The sequence below is a fragment of the Carlito syrichta genome, unplaced genomic scaffold (genome assembly GCF_000164805.1).
Source record: "Carlito syrichta isolate Samal-C Ts95f unplaced genomic scaffold, Tarsius_syrichta-2.0.1 Scaffold312152, whole genome shotgun sequence".
NCBI classification, from domain to species: domain Eukaryota; kingdom Metazoa; phylum Chordata; class Mammalia; order Primates; family Tarsiidae; genus Carlito; species Carlito syrichta.
This window is the reverse complement of record NW_007256248.1, coordinates 480,198-500,855: the sequence shown is the minus strand read 5'-3', so window position 1 is coordinate 500,855 and position 20,658 is coordinate 480,198. Positions and strand designations below refer to the sequence as shown.

Here is a 20,658-nt window from a genome sequence, read left to right as displayed (position 1 = left end):
GCAACTTCCTCTTAGAGTTGGAGAATTCAATTCCTATAGAATGCTTAGCCCAGAGCCTGGCACACAGTAAGCACTCACTCACTGTTTGCTATCTATAATTACTGTTTACCTACTGTCATGATAGCACTAATATATGTTTATTGAACAAGCTGGGAATGCCTGGTGATGACCAGCACAGAAGGCTCTACTGGCAGAATAATTGTTCACGACTTCATCTGCCTGGGAGACCGAGGAGATTGGCTGAAGGCTCCTCACTCCACATCCCTTGGCAGTGTGCCCACTTTGCTCTATTTCTATTTCTTTCTCTCTCTCTCTCTCTCTCTCTCTCTCTCTCTCTCGCTTGCTGTCTCTGTCTGTCTCGCCATACAGGCCTCATGACTGGACCCTCCAACAGGCAAACCCTCACTCTCTCCTGCAACCAAAAAACTAACAAATAAACTTGGCTCTGAATCCAAGGCCACTAGTGCTTTTGATCTCGGTTACAAAGCAAGACAATTCTTGGAGACACAAAGTCCTGATTTATTTATGAAATGCGATGGACATCTTCAAGGCGGGAACGAAAGACTCACTGGAGCCCAAGTTCTTGTTGCTACACAGTGAATGGCTCTTTCCAACCCAAGCCCCCCACATGTCCTCTTGTTTCTGCTAAGAGTCTTTCCTCATTAGCGCGCCTCCCAAACACCACAGCTTCCAACAATCAAATTCACATCATGGCCGGGGCAAGTAATTAAATTCTGCAGGCATCAGAGCATAGAATAACGAATGACTATTGTTAAGGAAGCTGAGGAAAACAGAACGAGGCTGGAAACGGACTAGGCTTCGGGTGCCCAGTCTCAGAAACAGCTGAGGGTGGGAAATGAGAGCAAGTGGGGTACAGACTGACCCCCTCAGCTGGCATGACACGTGGGGTAGCGGGTTCAGTCCTGGAGATGCAGTCAAAAGTCTGAGTTTGAGGCCTACTCTGTGCTTATAAAATATGGGCCTCAGTTTCCCCATCTGTGAAATAAGAAGGCTGGACCAGGAGTCACTCTCCATATGTGGTCCCCATACCAGCAGCATCGGCATCACCTGGGAATCTGCCAGAAATGCAGATTCTCAGGTCCCACGTCATACCTACTGAATCAGGAACTGTGGGACTGAGGCCTGGCAGTCTGCATTTAACAATCACCCTCCAGGTGATTCTGAAGCATGCTAGCATTTAAGAACCACTGTTAGATAATATTTAAAGATGAAGCCACAAACTCAAATACATAAAGGGCCAGGGAGGAAAAAAAAAAAGGAGCCCAGGAGGTAAAACACACTGGACAACGGCAGGGACCGCGGGGCAGGGGCAAGAGGGTGCCCAGCTTGACAGGGCTGGCAGCTTCTCAGCTGTAGCTACTGCCAAGGATGAGCCCCCTGGATCTGGGACTGTCAGGGCTTCTGCTTTTGCAAGAGGAACACAAAATTCTGATTTTATATGAAATCTCCAAATTTTAAAATGTGGATTTAATTTTTCTTAACATGGTGAGGACCAAGAAGACCACACTTCAGAGTCAAATTCAGTCATGGACTACCATTTTGCAGCCTCTGTTCTGAGTTTCTCTCGACCTCCCTCAGGACACACTCCACCCACTGTGCTCTTGCCCTTCTGCAGACCATGAACTCCCAAACTCCTATTCATAGGAGGCAGACTCCTCTTCATCCTTCAACACCCAACTCCAGGGTAACTGCCACCATGAATTCATTCTCAACTCTGCTCCACTTTCTACCTCTCCACTAAGGCAGAGAAGAATTAAACACAAGCCAAAGAATTGACACAGAAGAAGATAACACAGAGGAGGAAGACATGGACAAGTTAAAAACAGGCTTTTCCCACAGAGGAGGAATTGGGACCCCTCAGAAGTTACCCTCCTGCTGCTTGAAAAATCTCTCAAATAAGAATACCGATTCCATTTGACCAGAATCTAATAAATTGAAGAGTTTAGTATAGTAAATATAAAGAAACACAGATTCAGAATTCATAGGCTAGATTAAAAAACAGTTGGTACACAAACACCTTGGGCTTTTTGCTGACTGAGAGTTCAGAGAGTGTCAATCATGTGATAAACTATCATCAAAAAGAAAAACACCTTCAAAGGTCTCATTATTAGAAATAAAGTGTCTAGGCAGCCCTGCTCTGCTCTGAGCTGGTCAGACCTTCCTAGAGTATCCTGACTGGTTCTGAATATTAACTTCTAAGGTCAGAGAAGACCTGGAGCATGATGCACAGAGAGTGACCGAGGTGGCGAGAGAAGGCAAAGCCAAGTGACCGGTCATCTGGTCATCACATGGGGAGAGAGTAACTATGAAAGAGCCCCTCATCTCCCCAAAAAAGGAAAATAGGAAGTTGGAGTAGAGCTGCAGAGACTGGGTTCTAGTGACATCTTTTGTGCACCTGAAGTCTCCCTGTGCCTGAAGCTAGGTTTCTTTCTGGAAAACGGGTGAGATCCCTTGGTTCCTAAATACAGGGCAAGCTGGATTTCTGCTGTCTGCAACCATAAGCATCATGATCACTACAGTAGCCTCTCAGATCTTGCTCAGTTTCATTTTGCAATGGCTGATCCACACCTCACACTTAAATCTAGGGCCATGTGCATGAGCTTCTGGAATCTGAAATGGTCCTCTAGTCACAAGAACAGATGCCATTGCAAACAGGGACATGAGGAACCATGAAAAGATAACTGTTCACCCAAATTACCAATCACAAAATTGTTCATCTTGTATCAGTCAGAAGCTGGCGGGAAGGGCAGGTATCCGAGGCCCAAGTCAGAAAACAGGCACAGGACAGACACCCAGCCCGGAAACCACTCCCACTTCCTGCAGTCTCACTGCCAGACTGTGTGGCTTGCAAGGTGATCAAGGGATACCCACTCAAGCATTAGGATCCCAGTTCAGGCACGGGAAGGAGCTTCCATTCTTCGGGATCACTGGCGAGCTACCATTTAATGAGCACCTAGTGGAAGCCAGACCATTTCTACCTGTCAAAGCAGCCCCCTTAAGTAAGCAGTTTTACCGCCTACATTTCCCAGAAGAGAAAACAGGCTGAGAGAGACCTGCCCAGGATGGTCAGTGTGTGGCAGTTCTGAGAAAAACTCCAAAGCCCAGCCATGCTGCCTCCTTCTGGTGATGACGAGGGGCCCAAAGTTACCGAATCTGGGCTCTCCTTGCGGCTTCACAGCACTATCCCACCCCAGGTGTAAAATGGGGAGAGTGGGGGGCCTGCTCCCATCTGATCAGAGACAAGCCTCCACAGTTTTCTGAGGTGGGCAGGAACTATTATTATGTAAAGCATGCAGCCCTGTTCCAAGCTTAGATATAAGCGATGTGACTCAAAGGGGCCAGCCAGCCTCTGGCCGTCTCTCTCCCAGCCCCTGTGGGCTGGGTTGTTTCCTTTGTTCCACAGGCACAGGTCTGGTAACGAGGCAGCCAGGAGCTCAGCTGCAGACATTTTTTTCATTATTTTCCACCCTGTTAACCTCCATCACAAGTGAGGCTGCTGTCAGCCTAAATGAGAACAGAAAAGATTTATCTCACTTGTCCCAGGGCTCAGTTCAGGAAAAAGACCCTTCATTTCCTAAAGGCCTCGGTGACCCTTTCTCTGTGAGTCACTCCCACCCAGGAAAAAAGATGTGACAGCAGCAGCAGGCGGGAGTTGGTAATGCGACCAACAGTCCAAAATTGCAGATGTCTGAATCGCTACAGTTTGGCTTTGCAGAGCACTGTGCAATTTTGTTTTGCACTGTATTTACCTTCCTAATTGTTTGCTTACGCAAATATTAATCTTAGACCACGTTTCATAAACACAGACCCAGGAGGAGACCAGCAGCGGCTTGTGTGGTGGGAGGAAATTAGCCTTCGATTACAGTTTTGCTATAGAAGTCATCCTCAAAGTGGACAATTCAAGCACAGTCCAAGGAGAGAGGATTCTATTTTAAATCAACTTCTCCCCTTTCTTCCAGCAAGCCCAGGTCACCAGATCACTAAAGTTAGCACCTGGCAAGGAGAGATGAGCTGGGTTCTTTTGGTAGCAACATTCCCTGACATTTGCAGTAATAACCAGCCAGCTTTCATGAGCACTTACGAAGTGCAGGTGCTGCTCTCCAAGCTGTACATGAGGGTAACAACCCGTTAACCCTTTCCATTGCCCTATGGGTATTGATTGCTATCCCCATTTCACCAATGAGGAAACTGAGGCCCGGAGCGTCTAAGGAGCAAGCCCAAAGACACACAGCTAATAAATGATGGAACTAGGACTATGAACCCAGGAATTTAAGCATTCTGGACAGAGGCCACACTCCAAACCACTTTGCTAGAATGCCTTTCTCCTTCACGTGCGCCATTTGTCTAACCGTCACACTGCACATGAGAAGTTGTTGATCTCAACCCCATTGGATAGACAAAGAGGATGAGGCTCACAAAGGCTAAAGGACTTGCCCATTTTACAGACAAGGAAGCTGAAGTTCACAGAAGTGAATTCAGTTCTGCCAACAATCACACAATACCTAGCATGTGCTGGGCATCGTGCAAAGAGCTCAGGATACAGAGACCTCAGGACTCCCTCACCCTCAGCTTCTGGACATTTATATGGGTAAGACTTTTCTGAAAGCAATGGGGTCCACTGTCCAAAGCCTCAAAAATGAGCAGGCTTTTGGCCCCGCAGAAACTGATCTTAAGAAAGTAACAGTGGATATGACAAACTCACAGCGGCTTTATCTATAAGAGTGAAATAATGAAAATAAGCTGTGTTCCGTGACAGGAAATTAGTTAAATAAGTTAGGGCACATCTATATAATGACATACCGTGTAATCGTTCAAAATGTTATAGAAATAGATTTATCGATGTGGGAACATTTTGTAATAGAGTTGAATAATGCGTTCGCTGACGCAAGCAGGTAGTAAAATCATGTGTGTATTATGACCTGATTTGGAGAAACTGCGTATGTACATTAGAGAATGTATAAATATAAACACTCTTAGAAAATGTATCTGCACTTGTACATATAAAGAAATTTCTAGGACATCAAGGTGATGAGCTCTGCTAACATTTCATGTGATTTCAATTGGTGTGTGTTCCCCTCCATTTTCCAGATTTCCTACAACGAACATATGGTACTTACCTAACCATGTAAAAGTTTTTATTTTTGAGTCAGTGGCTGCTGCGTCCTCAACACACCTGCCCCCTGGGTCCCTTGTCCCCAAACCATCCGACCTTGGCTAGTACAGTGTTGCCATTGCCAGTCTGGGGCAGAGACCTAGGAGAGCTGGGGCGGCCCATTACCCACCTTTTTGAAAAGTCTGATGACATCCTCACTGATCTGGGAGAGGCGAACGATAACGTTGTTCATAAAGATGTCATTGAGGGTGGCATGGTCTCGGCTCTCCCTCCGAGTCTGATGCAAAACCAGATACCAACAGTTCACAGGTGAGAGGAGATACTGGTCCTTCCTGTGGAAACCAAGACAGTTCAGGTTGGCTACACAGGAACTGTAAACACAGCAGCTTACGTGTGTGTCACCTACGGCTTTTTGACCCTCGTGGCGCCTCGTCAAGGTCAGTTTGTTATTACATGTTTTTCAGCTGGGGAAACAGAGACCACAGCAGCTGAGATGATCCTCCTAGGGCACAGGGCAGTGCTGAGGCCAGAACCCAGGTCTCTGCCTGGAAGTCCTGGGCTGCTGCATTCTCCCACTGGCACTTGCTCCAGGCACCTCTCTCTTCTGGCAAAGAACAAAGAGTGAACACTTCCTTTTCCCATCCTGCCTTCGCCATCCCCTGGAATCTCCTCAGGCATTTAACCCCTTTTCCTTTCCCCAGGGATCAGCTTGTCTCTTGGTCTTCTGGCAGCACATGCCTTTGCCCCACCATGGAGCTGGCAGAAGAGGGGCCTGGAGGGCTCAGGTTCTGTATTTGGGAGAATGGGGTAAGAAAAATACAAGGTGAGTACATGCAAGACAAATAAACCTATGTCCTGCAATGGCTGATAGATTCTTAGCATACTCTAGCTGGGCATGAAGCTAAAACAGGGGTTCTCAAAGCGTGCTCTTCAGAGCACACATCAGCATCGCCTGGGGACTTGTTAGAAGCACAGACACTCTGGTTCCACTCCACACCTGCTGAATGAGACACTCTGGAGGTGGGCCCTGCAAGTTGGGCCTTAACAAGCCCTCCAGGGGATGCTGATGCTCAACCAGGATCTTTATACCATTGTTTCCCAAAGCTTGGGATGCTGATGAAACAGGGGAGATCTGCCTCTGGCCCACAGTGATGCTCCTCGACTTATGAAGGGGTTACATCCAGCCAAACCCATCATAAGTTGGAAATACACCTAACCAGATGCACACAGAGCATCGGTTCTCCAGAGAAGTGGCAGAAGGCGCTGCTCTCCTCCAGTGTGTTCTAAGTACCAGGCACACGGTCCCTTTTGTTCCCCCCCACCCCACCCCGGGGCCTTCAGGCTCTTCTCTCTTCCTGGAACATCTCAGCCCCTTCCTTCTCTTCTCATGGCTGCCTCCTTTTCCTGTAGGTTCAGCTTAAAGGGCACCTCCGGAGAGAGCATTCCCCTGACCATGCGCTAAGGCGATGGTTCTCAAAGTGTGGTCCCTAAACCACCTCATCAGCACCATTAGGGAAATACAAGCTCCCAGGGCCACCCCAGACCACTTGTTCAGAAACCCTCGGGGTGGGCCCAGCATCCGTGTTTTAACAAGCCCTCAGGTGATTCAGACACATATTCAGGTTTGAGAACTTCTGCCTCGAGGGATTTCCATCCCTCATCCCTCACCCCTCACCTTACTGTGAGCTCTTTGAGAGCTGAGACCGCTATAGTCACCACATTCAGTGCTCAGCAACGTGCCTGCCCCAGAGTAGATGCTACTGAAGAGAGAGAAGATCACATCTGTCCTGGGTCTTGAAGGATGAGTCGAAGTTTTCCAAATGGTCAGAGAGAGAATGGAATTGTGGGTACAGATACAGTGAAGTAGCTCGGGAGAGCTGGAATTCTGAGTATGTTAGTGGAGAACTCTAGGACAGGAAACTGGAAAGGCAGGTTAAGGGTCCTATGTGGGGTGGGGGTGGGGGACAGTAATTGCCAGGCTAGAAGGCTGGGACTTTATGTTCTAGGCCACATATATAGTTCTCAACCTAACCTGCAAGCTAGAAGCACCTGGGAAGTTTTTTGAAAACACCAAGATCCAGGTTCCGCTCCATCCAAGAAGATTAAATCAGAATCTCTGGGGATAGAGTTTAGGACTGGTATTTTTTAAACACTCTCTGGAAGATTCTAATGTGCAGCCAGAGTTAAGAATGTCTGCTGCAGGCTGCTGGGAGTCATGGGCGTTATTGAGGCAGAGGCATGATATCACGAATGTGTGTCTTAGAAAGATCCCTGAGGGTAGATGGGAGGATGGAGGGATGGGTGGGTGATGGATGTGGGCGTAGACATGGGGCTGGAGGCAGAAGGTCCAATCAGAAGGTAACATTAGTTTGGAAGAGAGATGGTGAAGCCTGGGCTGTGGCCTTGGGAGACTCCTCAGCAGGGGGCCAGATCCCCTTGGAGACTTCCCAGAAACAGGACAGGAGGGAGGAGTGCATGGTGATTCTGAAGTCTGGGTCACAGGCAATTGGGTGGACGCCGATGACATGAACTGAGATAAGAACTGGAGGGGAGAAGTGGGTTTGGGCAGAAAATACATCACTTATCTCATTTTTCACCGCTTCCTCGGTGGTGATGGAAATGGCAAGATGAAGGGAGAGATGAGATAATTGAGCTGTTACCTGAATTACTTGAGGGGTTTAGCTCAACCTGGGAAGCAAGATGTGAACAGCATCAGGGAATTACATGCGCAAAATGTAGGGAAGTCTCAGCCAGAAGGTGAATTTCAGAGGGAAGGAAAAGACAAGTGATAGGGTGACGAAGTGCTGGGACCGTTTGGGGACCATTAACTAGGTCATCAGGCCAGAGAGAAGAGATAAAAGGAAGGGCAGGAGGGGCAGCACTGTTCTTATCAGAAGCTGTGGGACAGAAGACAGTGCGGTCTAAGACAGAATTGCAGGAGGCCCAATGAGCCTAGGCAGGAAGAATTTACCCGAGAGCAACCGAGGACTTGCGAAAATGAAGTGAGCAGCTGCTGGGAATGTTAAAGGGCCTGGCTCACTCTGGCTTTCATTCACTCCTGGTCTCTGTGTGCAAGCGCTGGGTGCAACTAGGTGTAGTTGCAGCCATCCCCAGGGCTTCGAGATCCTGCCCAGAGGTCTTCCTCTCGAGTAAGGGAGATGCAGGGAACAGAAAACAAAGACATAGCCCATAAATGTAGTCACGAGAGGAGGCTATGGAGTGGAGGATGGCCACCTTGTCCAGATCTGGTGGTGAGGTGGCCATGGATGGCTTCCTGGAGGAAGCACTTGCTAGACTGAGAACTAAAGGCAGGGCTGGAGTTTCACAGGCAGGAGCTTTCTAGGTGGAGAAATATGATGACCAAAGGCCCAGAGAGAAACAGGAGAGGGCATGCTGGTGAGCTGGATGTCGGGAGGGGGCCCAGAGATGCTGTCCTGGGGTGGCAGTGAGGGCAGCCAATGAAGGCGGAGTCTTGGGCAGCAGCCATTTGGCCAAGGGCCCTGAAGGTCCTTTAGAGTTCAAGCTTCATCCTGAGGTCGGCAGGGAGCTCGTGAAGGATTTAGAGGAGCGGGCCCAAAGGGTAAAGCGTCACTTCCAGGCTCCCACTCTGATGGCTGGGCAGAGCATGGGCTCAAGGGGGCCGAGAGAGGAGCAGCAGGATTCAAGAAAGACAGAAGGAAATGGACAGGAGTCAGAGGTCGACTGGATGGGGCTGGGCCTTGGAGTTTAGAGAGGGAAAATGAGGTCCAGCACAACTCCCAGGTTTTCTGGTTTGGACACCTGGGAGAATAGAGGTGGCCTTGGTGAAGATGGAGAGGAGCAGGTAAGGGTGGAGCATGGAGGAAGGCCAATGAGTTCAAGTTGAGCATGATGTGGAAGGGCTGTGGAACATCCACAGAGATCTCTGGTCTAGAGAGGCAAAGGCAGAAGCCGGCAGCGATAGCTGAATGATATCTGAAACCACAGAATGACCCGGAACACTTTACAAATGCCATGGCCACAGGGCAGAAGAGGCAAATCTCCAGGAAGCCTGGCGAGGCTATGGCGGGAGGGCTGGGGCAGGGCCAGGTCACAGCATGCCTCCCCTCCTGGTGACCTGAAAGAGGTTAGGACAGGATGATGGGCAACCTGACCTTCTCTGAGGAGATGCCGTTTCAAGCCTGCCATCCAGCCAGTGGCCCCTTCTTTAGGTCCATCCCCACATGAGAGATTGCTGGTTCTGTTCCTCTCACCTTCTGCCAGCCCTGGCTCCCCTCACGTGGGGCAGCTCGTTTGTGGTCTAAAAGGCTGGGATGACTACCCACAGCCAGCATCAGGAGCGGAGCTGGCTGCTCTAAGGAAAGCTGGCACCTGTGGCCTTGACCACAATGGCACTGGGTTCTCATCTCACCAGAAAGAAAAAAGAAGGGCCGCAGGTGGAACCCAGCAAGGGAAAACAGAAAGACTCCTGGCCTTGGGCATGGGTGTTCACCTGTTTCTGCCACCCTAGCTGTGGCACTTGATGTCGGTCACCTATCCCCACTTGAAGTGTATAGTCAACCATGGGGTTAAACACCGGAAAAGAGCTCTGCGGTCATTCCTCCGCAGTGGTACATTCAGTACATTTGGTTGAATATTTTGTAAGGACACAATCTTGAGTACTACAGACACAGGCCCGGCCTCCACGGAATGGACAGTCTTGTGGAGAGGAAGACATCCCTTGGAAGTCCAGAAATGTGGGTCCCAGAGGTGCGAAAGAGGAGGGGGGCCCCGTGTTAGGAAAGCCCACTTCAAGTGGACTGGCCTGACTTGGGGGTCACTGAAGTGTCCCTGAGGAAGAGATTGTTAGGCTAGACGTGTGAGCTGCGGGGAGTGGGTTCCAGGCAGAGGGAACAGAATGGGCAAAGACTCCCTGTGGGTCGGGGGAGCTTGGTGCATTTAAGGAACTGAGCAAAGGCCAGTGTGGCCAGAGCAGGAAGCAAGGTAGAGGAGGCAGAGGGTGCAGGGTGAGGCTGGAAGGGATGCAGGGTCGCACAGCCTCCAGCCCATCACCATCTGGATCACATTGGGACTACAGGAAGAAGCCCCAGGCTGCAGACAATAGAGCTGGACCCCAGCCTGCTGGGACAGACCTTCGGCCTGCCCTTTCTGGGGGGTTACTTGTCCCTTTTGAAAGTGGAGCCCCTTTGACCTGAGACCCAGCTCTGCATGCCAGCAGTCATTTTTGTCTTCTGCAGCCTCATTTTTGGAAGACGTCAAAAGAAACCCGGGCCAGCTCTCAGCTCAGGCACTTTTCGAGAGGCGTCTGCTCTTCCAATCTTCCATCCAAGCGTCGACCCAGCAGGCAGAAGCTGCTGAGCTAAGGCATAATGTTAGAACTTTTGCATATGTATGTATATATTTTCTTTTTTTATGGCCAGAAAATAGCAATGAACATTTCTGGTGAGTCACAGCTTTCTTTCTTTGGCTAGGGGAGCTGGGTTTGAGGTTCCAGGAGACTGCAGCTCGAGGAGCCAGGCCTTGCCAAGCTGGTGAGATGGGAAAATGAAATTAGCAGTCGCCGGCTCCTCCAGCTTCTCAGCTGGGGGCCGGAAAATTCCGCTTAGCAAACAGAACCCATTTCCAAGCCTGCAGAGCCCCATGCTGATGAATCCAAAGCCGTTGCCCTGGGATCCTGGTCTCCCTGGGAGGCAGGCAAGCTCCTGCAGCTGACTCGGTCCCCCCAGGAGCCATGTCCCTGCCTCCGGCCTCCTGTTCCTTCCAGGACCTTCTCAGGTCACACATTACATCTTGCTTGGGCGGCGGCCGACAAAGCTGCCTCTGAAAAATGCTACCTCAGTCCGTTCCAGGGCCAGGGAGGTGTGGTCAACTTCTTGCCACCAAAACTAACCTCACCTAACTTAAGCCATCCCAAACAGGATTTTGAATTCACTGCACTGGCTTGTAGCATGAATCATTAATTCGGCAAATAGTAACCGCATGCCTGTTCTCTGCCAGGCAATGGCAAGCAAAATGAACCAAACTTCCTGCTTTGTGGAGCTTACAGTCCAGAGGGGGCCTCAGAAAACAATCGAATAATCACGTAAATATATAGAAAATGGCAACGGTCGGAAGGGCTCGGAAGGAGAAATGTGTGGAGCCCCAAGAGTCTGTAACAGGGAGGCTGACCTCGTCTGCGGAAGGCACAGGTGGGCATCAGGGGACCACACTGGCCTCCTCATCACTGAGACTTTGGTTGTGATGTTTCTCTTCTGTCAGGTCCTTCTTGCCACCCACACCCCCCATGTCACTGTCACTGCAGTACTCTCAAGCCTGATACTTGTCTTGTTCACTTCCTTTTTGATTCTGGTCTAGCTCACGTAAATCTGTCCTGTTCACCAGTGTTTCTCTGGTGCCTAGGCAGGGCTGGGCACACAGGCATCTCTCAGAAAATATTTGTTGAATTTGTTAAAAGTTCCCCCTGAGCTAGGACCAAAAGGATGGGTAGGTTTTAATACAGCACAGGGACAAGGAAGAGCATTTCCAGCAACAAGCGTGAAGGCCCCATGCGCATGGGCATCTTCTAGGACAGAGAAAAAGTGAGTGTAGCCAGAGGGATGGGAGATCGAGACACGACCAGTCAAGTAACACAGCCAGGGCCTTGAAGGAAGGGTGTGCACTGGGCTGTCTACTAGCTTTCTAGGGCTCTGTCACACAGGACCACAAACTGTGTGGCTCAAGCAACAGAAGTGGACTGTCTCACAGTTCTGGAGGCTGGGAGCCAGAGATCAAGGTGCCGGCAGGGTGGTTTCCCTCTGAGGGCTGTGAGGGAGCATCTGTTCCAGGCCCCTCTCTTGGCTTCTCAAAAGCAGTAGCTTGCGGCCGATCAGTGGCATTCCTTCACCAGCAGACACAGCACCCCGACTTCTGCCCTCATCTTTACAAGGCATTCTCCCAGTGTGTCTGTCTGTGTCCTAATTCCTTTTTTTTGTAGGGACACCCATCCCAACCATGTCAGACTAGGGCCCACCCCAGTGACCTCACTTTTACAGGACCACCTCTGTAAAGACCCTATTCTGAGGTACTGGGGTTTAGGGCTTCAACATGAGAATTTGCGGGAGGCCAAAATTTTAACCCGTACCAGGCTGTAACCCCCAGTGGATAGGGAGACCCCAGGAGAATATGGACATGATGACTCAGGCATCTTTCTGTGGTCTATCGGAGGAGCAAATGATATGGCCCAGAGGACTGTCTCACCTCCTTGCAGTCCCATCTGCTGCCCGTCCAGCCTCTCCCTCACCCAGCTCGGCTCACAGAAAACTTGTCCAGACAGCAACAAGCTCAGAGCCAGGCCTCCTCCCTCCCTGCCAGCAGTCCTCCAAGAAATGCGAGGCTGTGAAACTGGGAGCCGGAAAGCATAGTCCGGGTTCTGGCTCTGCTGCTACCTGTCAGCCCCGAGACAGGGTCATTCTGAAGGGGATGAATTACATCCATTGGGTCACCAGACCAAAGCAGGTTCTACTTACCAATGCTGAGGGAACACCGAGTCAGAAGGCTAGGATTCAAAGGCCAACTCTTTCCCTCACCAGCAAAGTGAACTTAGGAAGTTAGTTAAGCCTGCTCTTTCCTTTTCTGTCAAATGGGGTAACATCTACCTCACAATGGTGCTTTGAGGATTAAAGGAGGCAATCCATGTAATGTTCTTAGTATCAAATCTAGCGTATAATAATATTTATTGTCGTTACTATTATTACCACCAGCACCTCATTAGATTGTTAAGAAAATCAAAAGACTGATGTATGTAGATGTATGGCCCATGGTAGGTTTCCTACAAATGTTGGTTTTCCTCCTCCATTACCACCTCCTTCCCTGGAAAACTCTGATGTGAACTTCAAGGCCCAGCACAAATGTTCTTGTGACTCCCCCTCTACACTGAGGCAGAATTATTCACTCACTGCTTTCTTGGGGATCCCAATCCTCACACTTCAACATGATGGCACCTTGGGTCTAGGGTCCAGTGTCACCTCTGAGCTCTCCTTTGACTTGCCGAATATATTCTTGGTACCAGAACAAAAATCCTTCCCTCATGAGGTAATGCCTGGTCAACCTCATCTTCTCTTCCCGGCAAGCCCATTTTGCCTTGGTTTATTTATCCGCAAAATGGGTACACTATGCGGTGTGTGCAGCACTAGGCAGAGGAAGGGGCCGTGACCCACAGTCCCTCTGGCCAGTTCTTACACCAGCCAGCTATGGATCCTAAGCTAGAGTTCACATTGCCTAGCCTTCAGGTCCCTTGCCTGTCAGGTGGGGATGAGAACATCTTCCCTGACTGCCCCCACCTCCACCAGGATTCTTGGGAGGATTTAAGCAGCTAAAGTCTGGGGAAGGAATTTGCACAGGGTATGATCCTATATAATCTTTGAAGGTCATTATTATCCTACCTGCCTAATGGAATGAGTCAAAACAAAACCCCTATATAAGTATAAAATTAATATTTCCCGAAATTTCCCTAAAATTTCCTTTATTACAACATCTGTTTTTCATTTGTAGTATTAAAATTCAGCGATACATATGTATATATGCATATCAAGCATATACATACATAAATAAATCCCATCCTACTTTGGAAGTCGCTTTGGAAGTCGCTGATCAGAGTCTCTGAGGATTTCAGGGAACCTGGGGCAGGATCTGGGAAAGAGCCAAATGGAAAAATTGGAAGGAGGAAAAGGGCTGTAGCCATCACAAAGTCTACTCTTTAGGCTAAGACGTCTGTCTTAAAATCCCTCCCAGCAATGAAAAAAGGAGGGTAGAGAATAGAGAAGGTAGAGATGCAAGATGTACACTTTTCAGGGGAACTGGAAGGGGCTTTCAGGTGATCTTATGCTGACTTTAGGACTTGGTCCAGTCCTGAAAACACCATACTTAACATTTCCCTGTTGATTGCCATTTTTTACTTAAATACATTTATTTATAAAGAACTTCTCTAATCTTGTTTTTGTTGTTGTTACTGTTTTTGTTTTTAAAAGCACCACTTGCCATAAATATAAGGTAACTGAAACAGTATATTTAATCGTAGGAAGGTGCAGATGCCTGAGGAGTGTTCTCTATTTTTTATAGATATATATAAAACAAATAGAGAACACACACACACACACACACACATATATATTTTATTTTAAAGATGTGGGGTATAATTCAGGATCAGGTATGCAAGTGGACATAGTACAGGTAAAGCTTGGGCCTCCCTTTCTCTATTTGTTAAAAGGGAGATTAAGCCGGGTTCGGTGGCTCAGCCTGTAACCCTGCGCCTTTGGGAGGCTGAGGTAAGCAGATTGCCTGAGCCCACGGGTTCGAGACCCGCCTGGGCAGCGAGACCTCATCTCTACAATAAATCAAAAAATCAGCCGGGCGTGGTAGCGCATGCCTGTAATTCCAACTACTTGGAAGGCCGAGGCGGAAGGATCGCTGGAGCCCAGCAGGTCGAGGCTGCGGTGGCCGGGAGCAGCCACTGCACTCCAGTCTGGGCGACAGAGTGAGACTCCAACTCAAGAAAAAAAAAAAAGGGAGATTAGACAGGCATTCACCAGGCACTTGAGCCAGACTGAGACTTTCTCCTCAAGGAGAAAGAGAACTGATGAGGAAGAGAACTGAAAAGACAATTTATTATTTATGGTCCATGTGTCATCAACAATCCCTCCATCATTTTTACCAGCCATCATGTTACAAAAAGGCCCCCCTAAGATACTCAGTCTTTGTGTACACAAATCTGTGGATTGGGAACTCATTACCTCCCAAGAAAGTCCTTTCATTGGCAGGCAGCTCTGGGTATGGAACATTCCTAAGGTTGAGTTGAAATCTGCTTCTCTGAAAATGTTATCCTTGGACCTCACTTCTCTCCTTCAGCAGCCACACAAGGTAAATTTTCTTCAAAATCAATTTAAAGAAAGCATTTGGTCTTTTCAGTCATTCTTTCAAAAAACTTTGATAGAGCATCTATTATATATCAGGGAGAGAGAGAGACTAGAAATGGCCCCTTGCCTTCAAACAGCTGGCAGACTGAAGTGAGAGAACCAGATATATGAGCTAGATCATTCCCGGATAATCTGACCCAAGCCCCACGAGAGAGACACACAACTCATATGGGAGGTCAGAGGGGCAGCTGACCATAGATCTGGGATCAACAGCAGAAGTTTTGCTGAGGAGGCAAGCCCCACACTGACCATTGTGGAGTAAGAGTTGACCAGGAGGAGAGGAGGGAACCTCTGATGCCCATACAAGGAGGTCTAGACAAAATGAGTGACTCTCAGGAAACATTCACCTGCCTGGAAAAGTGAGGGCACCTACCCAAAGTCAACAACTCGATGCAGTTTTACATTTTGGAGTCAGTAAATCAATGTTAGAATCCTAGCTCTGCCATTTCCCTGCTCTAGCCATGTCCCTCTGGGCAAATTACTTAATTTCTCAAAACCTCAGTATTTCAACTAGGAAGATAAAAGATAGAGCCTCCGCTTCATAAATCACATTTCCCATGAAGGTGCAGTGAGATGATGCATAAAAGACATCTAGTAAAGGCCAGGCTCAGATGGCTCACACCTGAAATCCCAGATCGTTGTGAAACTGAGACGGACAAATTGTTTGAGCCCAGGAGCTCAAGACCAGCCTGGGCAACATAGCAAAACCTCATCTCAACAAAAAATTTAAAAAATAAGAATTAACTAGGCATGGTGGCACACAACTGTAGTCCCAGCTACTTGGGATACTGAAGTGGAAGGACTGCCTGAACCCAGGAGGTCAAAGCTGTCATGAGCCAAGATCATCATGACCGTGCTACTGCACTCCAGCCTGGGCAATAGAGTGAGACTCCGACTGAAAAAAAAAAGACATCTCGTAGAACACCTGGCACATGGTGATGTGGCTGTGAGGGACACCTGAAAGACTGAGCGACCTGCACAGCCCAGGCACCACACAATGAGGAAAGAGCCGGTTGCTGCACCGTACTGGGAGAAGAGCAGTTCTGGAAAGACCACGACTCTGGAAAGCCATTACTAGTGCGACACTGGTCTAGTGCGACACTGGTCGTAGTAGTACTAATAGCTATGAATGGAGACACAAGCCCCACCTGAGGGCTTTCTCCATCCCCACCTCATTCTGAGCAAACCTGTTAATTCTGAATCCTTTGCCAATTTGTATCCTCCACTTATATGTGACAAAAGTGCTTCTCTGTTTAGGAATAGCCTGGAAGGCTAAGTCTGAATTATAGCATCTCTTTAGAGAAATGTTACATCTGTGAAAAAAGCTGTGTGATGCTCTATCCCCAATAAGAAGTGTTTTCTTGGAAATGAAGTTAGTTGTTCACAGGAATCCTCCCTCCCAGCTGCTCCATGAAGCCGAAAGATGCTCCAAACCTCCTTTGCACAGGATATTTGCATAGGATATTATTCACTAACTAGCCAAGCAACTCCCAGCTTGTTCCAAATTCTGACTTTTCCCAAACGCTTATGAACATATTTGAACAGAATTCCCTCTTGCTTTTTTCCACAGCAGCTGCATTAGCAGCAACCCACACTTAACCCTCTGGCTACAGCCTTTCCATCCGAATGTCCCCTGGAAGTTCAAGGGCATCCAAAACTGAGAGAGGCAGAATAGAAGGGGCTCTGTTATGAAGAGCACTGCTTGCACACGTGTTGCTGCCACAAAGGGTAGTGAGCATTTGTCTACAACAGTGTTTCAAACGGGGTCTCAAGGAGTGCTAGTTTGTAAAATATTAATAAATATTATGGGGAGGGGGAATCCTGTGGTCCAATTGCTTTCAGAAAGGAGTCAACAGGCTTAATTATGCAGAACTTCTTAGAGCCGTTCCTCTTCCTCCGCCTCCTTCTCCTCTCTCTCTCTCAGCCAAACATTTCAAAGTCCTGGTGCTCTGGGGAAAGGAAATGTTTTAGTCCCAGGAAATTTGTCTTCCTGGAGCTACTCAGCTCATTTGACGAGAACATCCACCTGCCCCGAGCGACAGGTTTCCAGGCCCCCATATGTGCCGCCCTCTATGCCACATTCCCGCTCAGGAAGGGCTTTCAGGCTCGGGTCTTCAAAAGGAATAGCCAAGCTCAGGTTAGGTCTGGCTTGGAAAGGGCAGTGGATCATGAATTTTACACTGGTGAAGAGAAGGGAAGGTTGGGACAGCCTAAAAGCGAGTTGTAAACAATGTATTGCCCAGAAAATCATCATTCTGGATGGCTCTTAAAAGTGGGCTCAGCCTGGAATCCCGCGCCTTTGGGAGGCTGAGGTGAGTGGATTGCCTGAGCCGACGGGTTCGAGACCCGCCTGGGCGGCGAGACCTCATCTCTACAATAAATCAAAAAATCAGCCGGGCGTGGTAGCATATGCCTGTAATTCCGGCTACTCGGAAGGCTGAGGCGGAAAGATCGCCGGAGCCCAGCAGGTCGAGACTGCGGTGGCCGAGAGCGGCCACTGCACTCCAGTCTGGGCAACAGAGTAAGACTCCAACTCAAAAAACAAAAAAAAGTGAATGGTCATCACAATCCCCCAGAGAGCATGTTAAATGTAAATTGCCAGGCCCCACCCCAGACTTTCTGATCCAGCAGGGGTAAGACTTGGATTCTGCATTTCTGACAAGTCCCCACGTGATGCAGTTGCTGCTGGCTATTTCCTCCCTTCTGGTCCCATCCCCCAGCCAGGGAGACCATTGTAAAGTCCACACTCTTCTCAGCAACACAGCAGCTGTGTGTCAACACAGAAGTGGGTAATGCTTTGCCCCAATGGCCTCACCAAACTCCTAAGGCACCAGAAGACAGATATGGCCACTTCCCTGCCCTCCCTAAGCAACTCTAATTACCACTTTCACTCATCCGTTCATTCATTTATTCAACAAACAGTGCCAACTCTGTGCTAGGGGCTAAAAAACCCAGGTCAACAGTCACCCTCTCTGCCATCTCTAAGCTTGCAGCCAGTGGTTGTCCAAAGGGAGACAGACAAGTAAAGAGATGGTGACAACACAGGATCGTGTCTTTTACCTCACTCCCTCCCCAAGACCTTCCCTTCTTGCATTAGAGGCAGAAGACATCCCTGTTTCCTCTTCCTCTGTTTCACCTTGGAGAGATTTCTTGGCATCTGATTGCTTCTCCCTATCTGCTCTGCTCCCCCACCAGCCCATTGCTGCCTCCTGGTTAGAGAGCTACACCCACAGCCTTGGTACCTCTGGGGGGTCTGCTGGGCTCGACTCTTGCCCCCTCCAACCCAGGTGGTCTCTTAAAAATATAAATCTCATCATGTGACTCCTCCCTTCCCACTCTCCCCAGGTTCACCAGTTCCAGCCACTTGGCTCTTTCCCCCACACACTGGCCCATGACTGCCTCTTCTCATCTCTCAGGTCTCAGCTTAAACAGCACTTCCCCCAGAGGCCTTCCCTGATGGTGGTCTTAGCTCAGCGTGGAGGATGAAAAAAGGGAAAGAAAAATTCATGCCAACCCCCTGACACTCCTCCAACAAGAGGAGGGCTTTATTTCCCCTACGCTGAAGCTGAGCTAGGGCTGAGGCTGATTTGGCCAACAGAATCTAGAGGGGATGTGAAGCCATGCCAATTCCAGGGCTAGTGTTCAAGAGACTGCAGCCGTCATCTTGCTTTCTGGGAGCCCTTAGCTACAAAGTCCAAAGACAAATGCCTGGCCGGAGGACAAAGCCCTGATACTACATGGAGAGGAAGGCGGCCCAGCAGAGTCCAGCCTTCCAGCCATCCCCACCAGAGCACCAGGCATGTGAGTAAAGCTAACTTGGACCCTTGAGACTGGGCCAGCCACTGGCTGAATGTTACCAAGTGATCCCAGTCAATGCAGAAAAATCACCCAGCTGAGCCCTATACAAATCCTCGACACACTAAATCATGAGCTACATAAATTAGGGAGAGTGGCCGGGCTCGGCCTGTAATCCCACGCCTTTGGGACGCTGAGGTGAGTGGATTGCCTGAGACCGCGGGTTTGAGACCCACCTGGGCAACTTGGCGAGCCCTCATCTCTACAATAAATCAAAAAATCAGCTGGGTGTGGTAGCGCATGCCTGTAATTCCAGCTACTTGGAAAGCTGAGGCGGAAGGATCGCCGGAGCCCAGCAGGTCGAGGCTGTGGTGGCCGGGAGCGGCCACCGCACTACAGTCTGGGCAACAGAGTGTGACTCCAACTCAAAAAAAAAACAAAACAAAAACAAATTAGGGAGAGTGAGTATTGCTACTATGCAGAATAGATAAACAGACTATTTTGCGTTAAATTTCCTTCCATCATAACAGTCATTTATGACGGTTTGTCTTTGTTTTATTTGCTTTTTAATGTTTTCTTCTCCTCTCTCTTTCACTCAATGGTAAATCCCACCATGGGAGGAGACAGGTCTATCTTGTTCACCATGGTAAACCCGGGGTCTAGCCCATGGTAGGTGCTCAATAAATATCGGTCGAGCAATAAATAAGTATATCAGAGTATTATGGGCAGACAGAAGAAGGCACCAGGTCAGAATCAAGGAAATGTCCCAGAGGAAGACATCTAAACGCGGAGGGCTGAGACCAAGCAGATGCAGACTGCAACGGTATGGCCACAGGGAGTGTGCTGTCCCTACCAACCTCCAGGCATCCCCTAGGCTATGACAGCAGGGACCCTGTTCATTTATCTTCATGTCTTCACCACTGAGCACAGCCCAGGAAAATAAGAGGTCCTCAATACACACATTTCAAATAAATGAAGGACCACATGACTTCTTGAGAAAAGCCTGAGCTGGAAGTCAGGAGTCCTGGGTTTTTGAGTGCAATACTTCAATGTGTGTCTTTGGCAAAATAAGCCACTCAGCTTTTCTGTTGCTCAGTTTGCTTGAGACAAAACCACTGGTTCCCGCTTGACTTCCCCAGGTTTTCATCAGCATTAGGAGACAGCAGAGTCAGAGTTCTTTGAAAGATTTGTTAGAATTGGGATATGTGATTTGGAGGGGGGGGAGTGTGATAATATTGTTATCTTAAAGTTCAACCTGCCCCAGGGAAACCTTGAGAACCATCTTCTGAGCCTTTCTTTGGATCTCAGCCCAGGTGAGTCTAGCCCTGAACACAGCTCCTCCCAGGCAGCTGCACATTTTTCAATTGCCCAGGTAGACAGGAAACAGCTGGAGCCTTAGGCAGACAAGGCCCACAAAGCAAAAGCAAGAGCACTGGACTCAGAGTCAAAGGACCTGAGTTCCTGTTCCAATTTGCTGTAAGACCTTGGGCAAATCGATTTTCTTTCTGAGACAAATCTCTCAAAGAGATTTGGACTTTATAGACTAAGTAAATCCTCTCCCTTCCCTCCCTCCTGTCTTCCTTCCTCACTCCCACTCATGGACAAATACCCCATCTGTGCTGAGCATGGGCCCGCTGCAGAGGGAATAAAACCACCAGGCCTGGGCTCTGCCCTCAAGGCCCTGAGAAGCTACTTGGCAGGTAGACGGGTGCTCTTAGGTGAAGCATCGGAACAGCCACGGTGAAGGACCCAGAGTGCAGCACAGGCCCTATGCACTGAGCTTTAAAGAAGAGGTGGCCA

The 20,658-nt window shown here is 48.9% G+C and overlaps 1 protein-coding gene across 1 annotated transcript in view; it reads right to left on the bottom strand.

Moving 5' to 3' along the window:
- Positions 1-20,658, bottom strand: part of LOC103272160 (SLIT-ROBO Rho GTPase-activating protein 3) — a 214,048-nt gene that overhangs the window by 66,156 nt on the left and 127,234 nt on the right. The window contains exon 3 of the mRNA XM_008069651.2: positions 5,304-5,466. Within this exon, the coding sequence (XP_008067842.2) occupies positions 5,304-5,466 (163 nt within the window). The remainder of the gene's footprint in view (positions 1-5,303; positions 5,467-20,658) is intronic.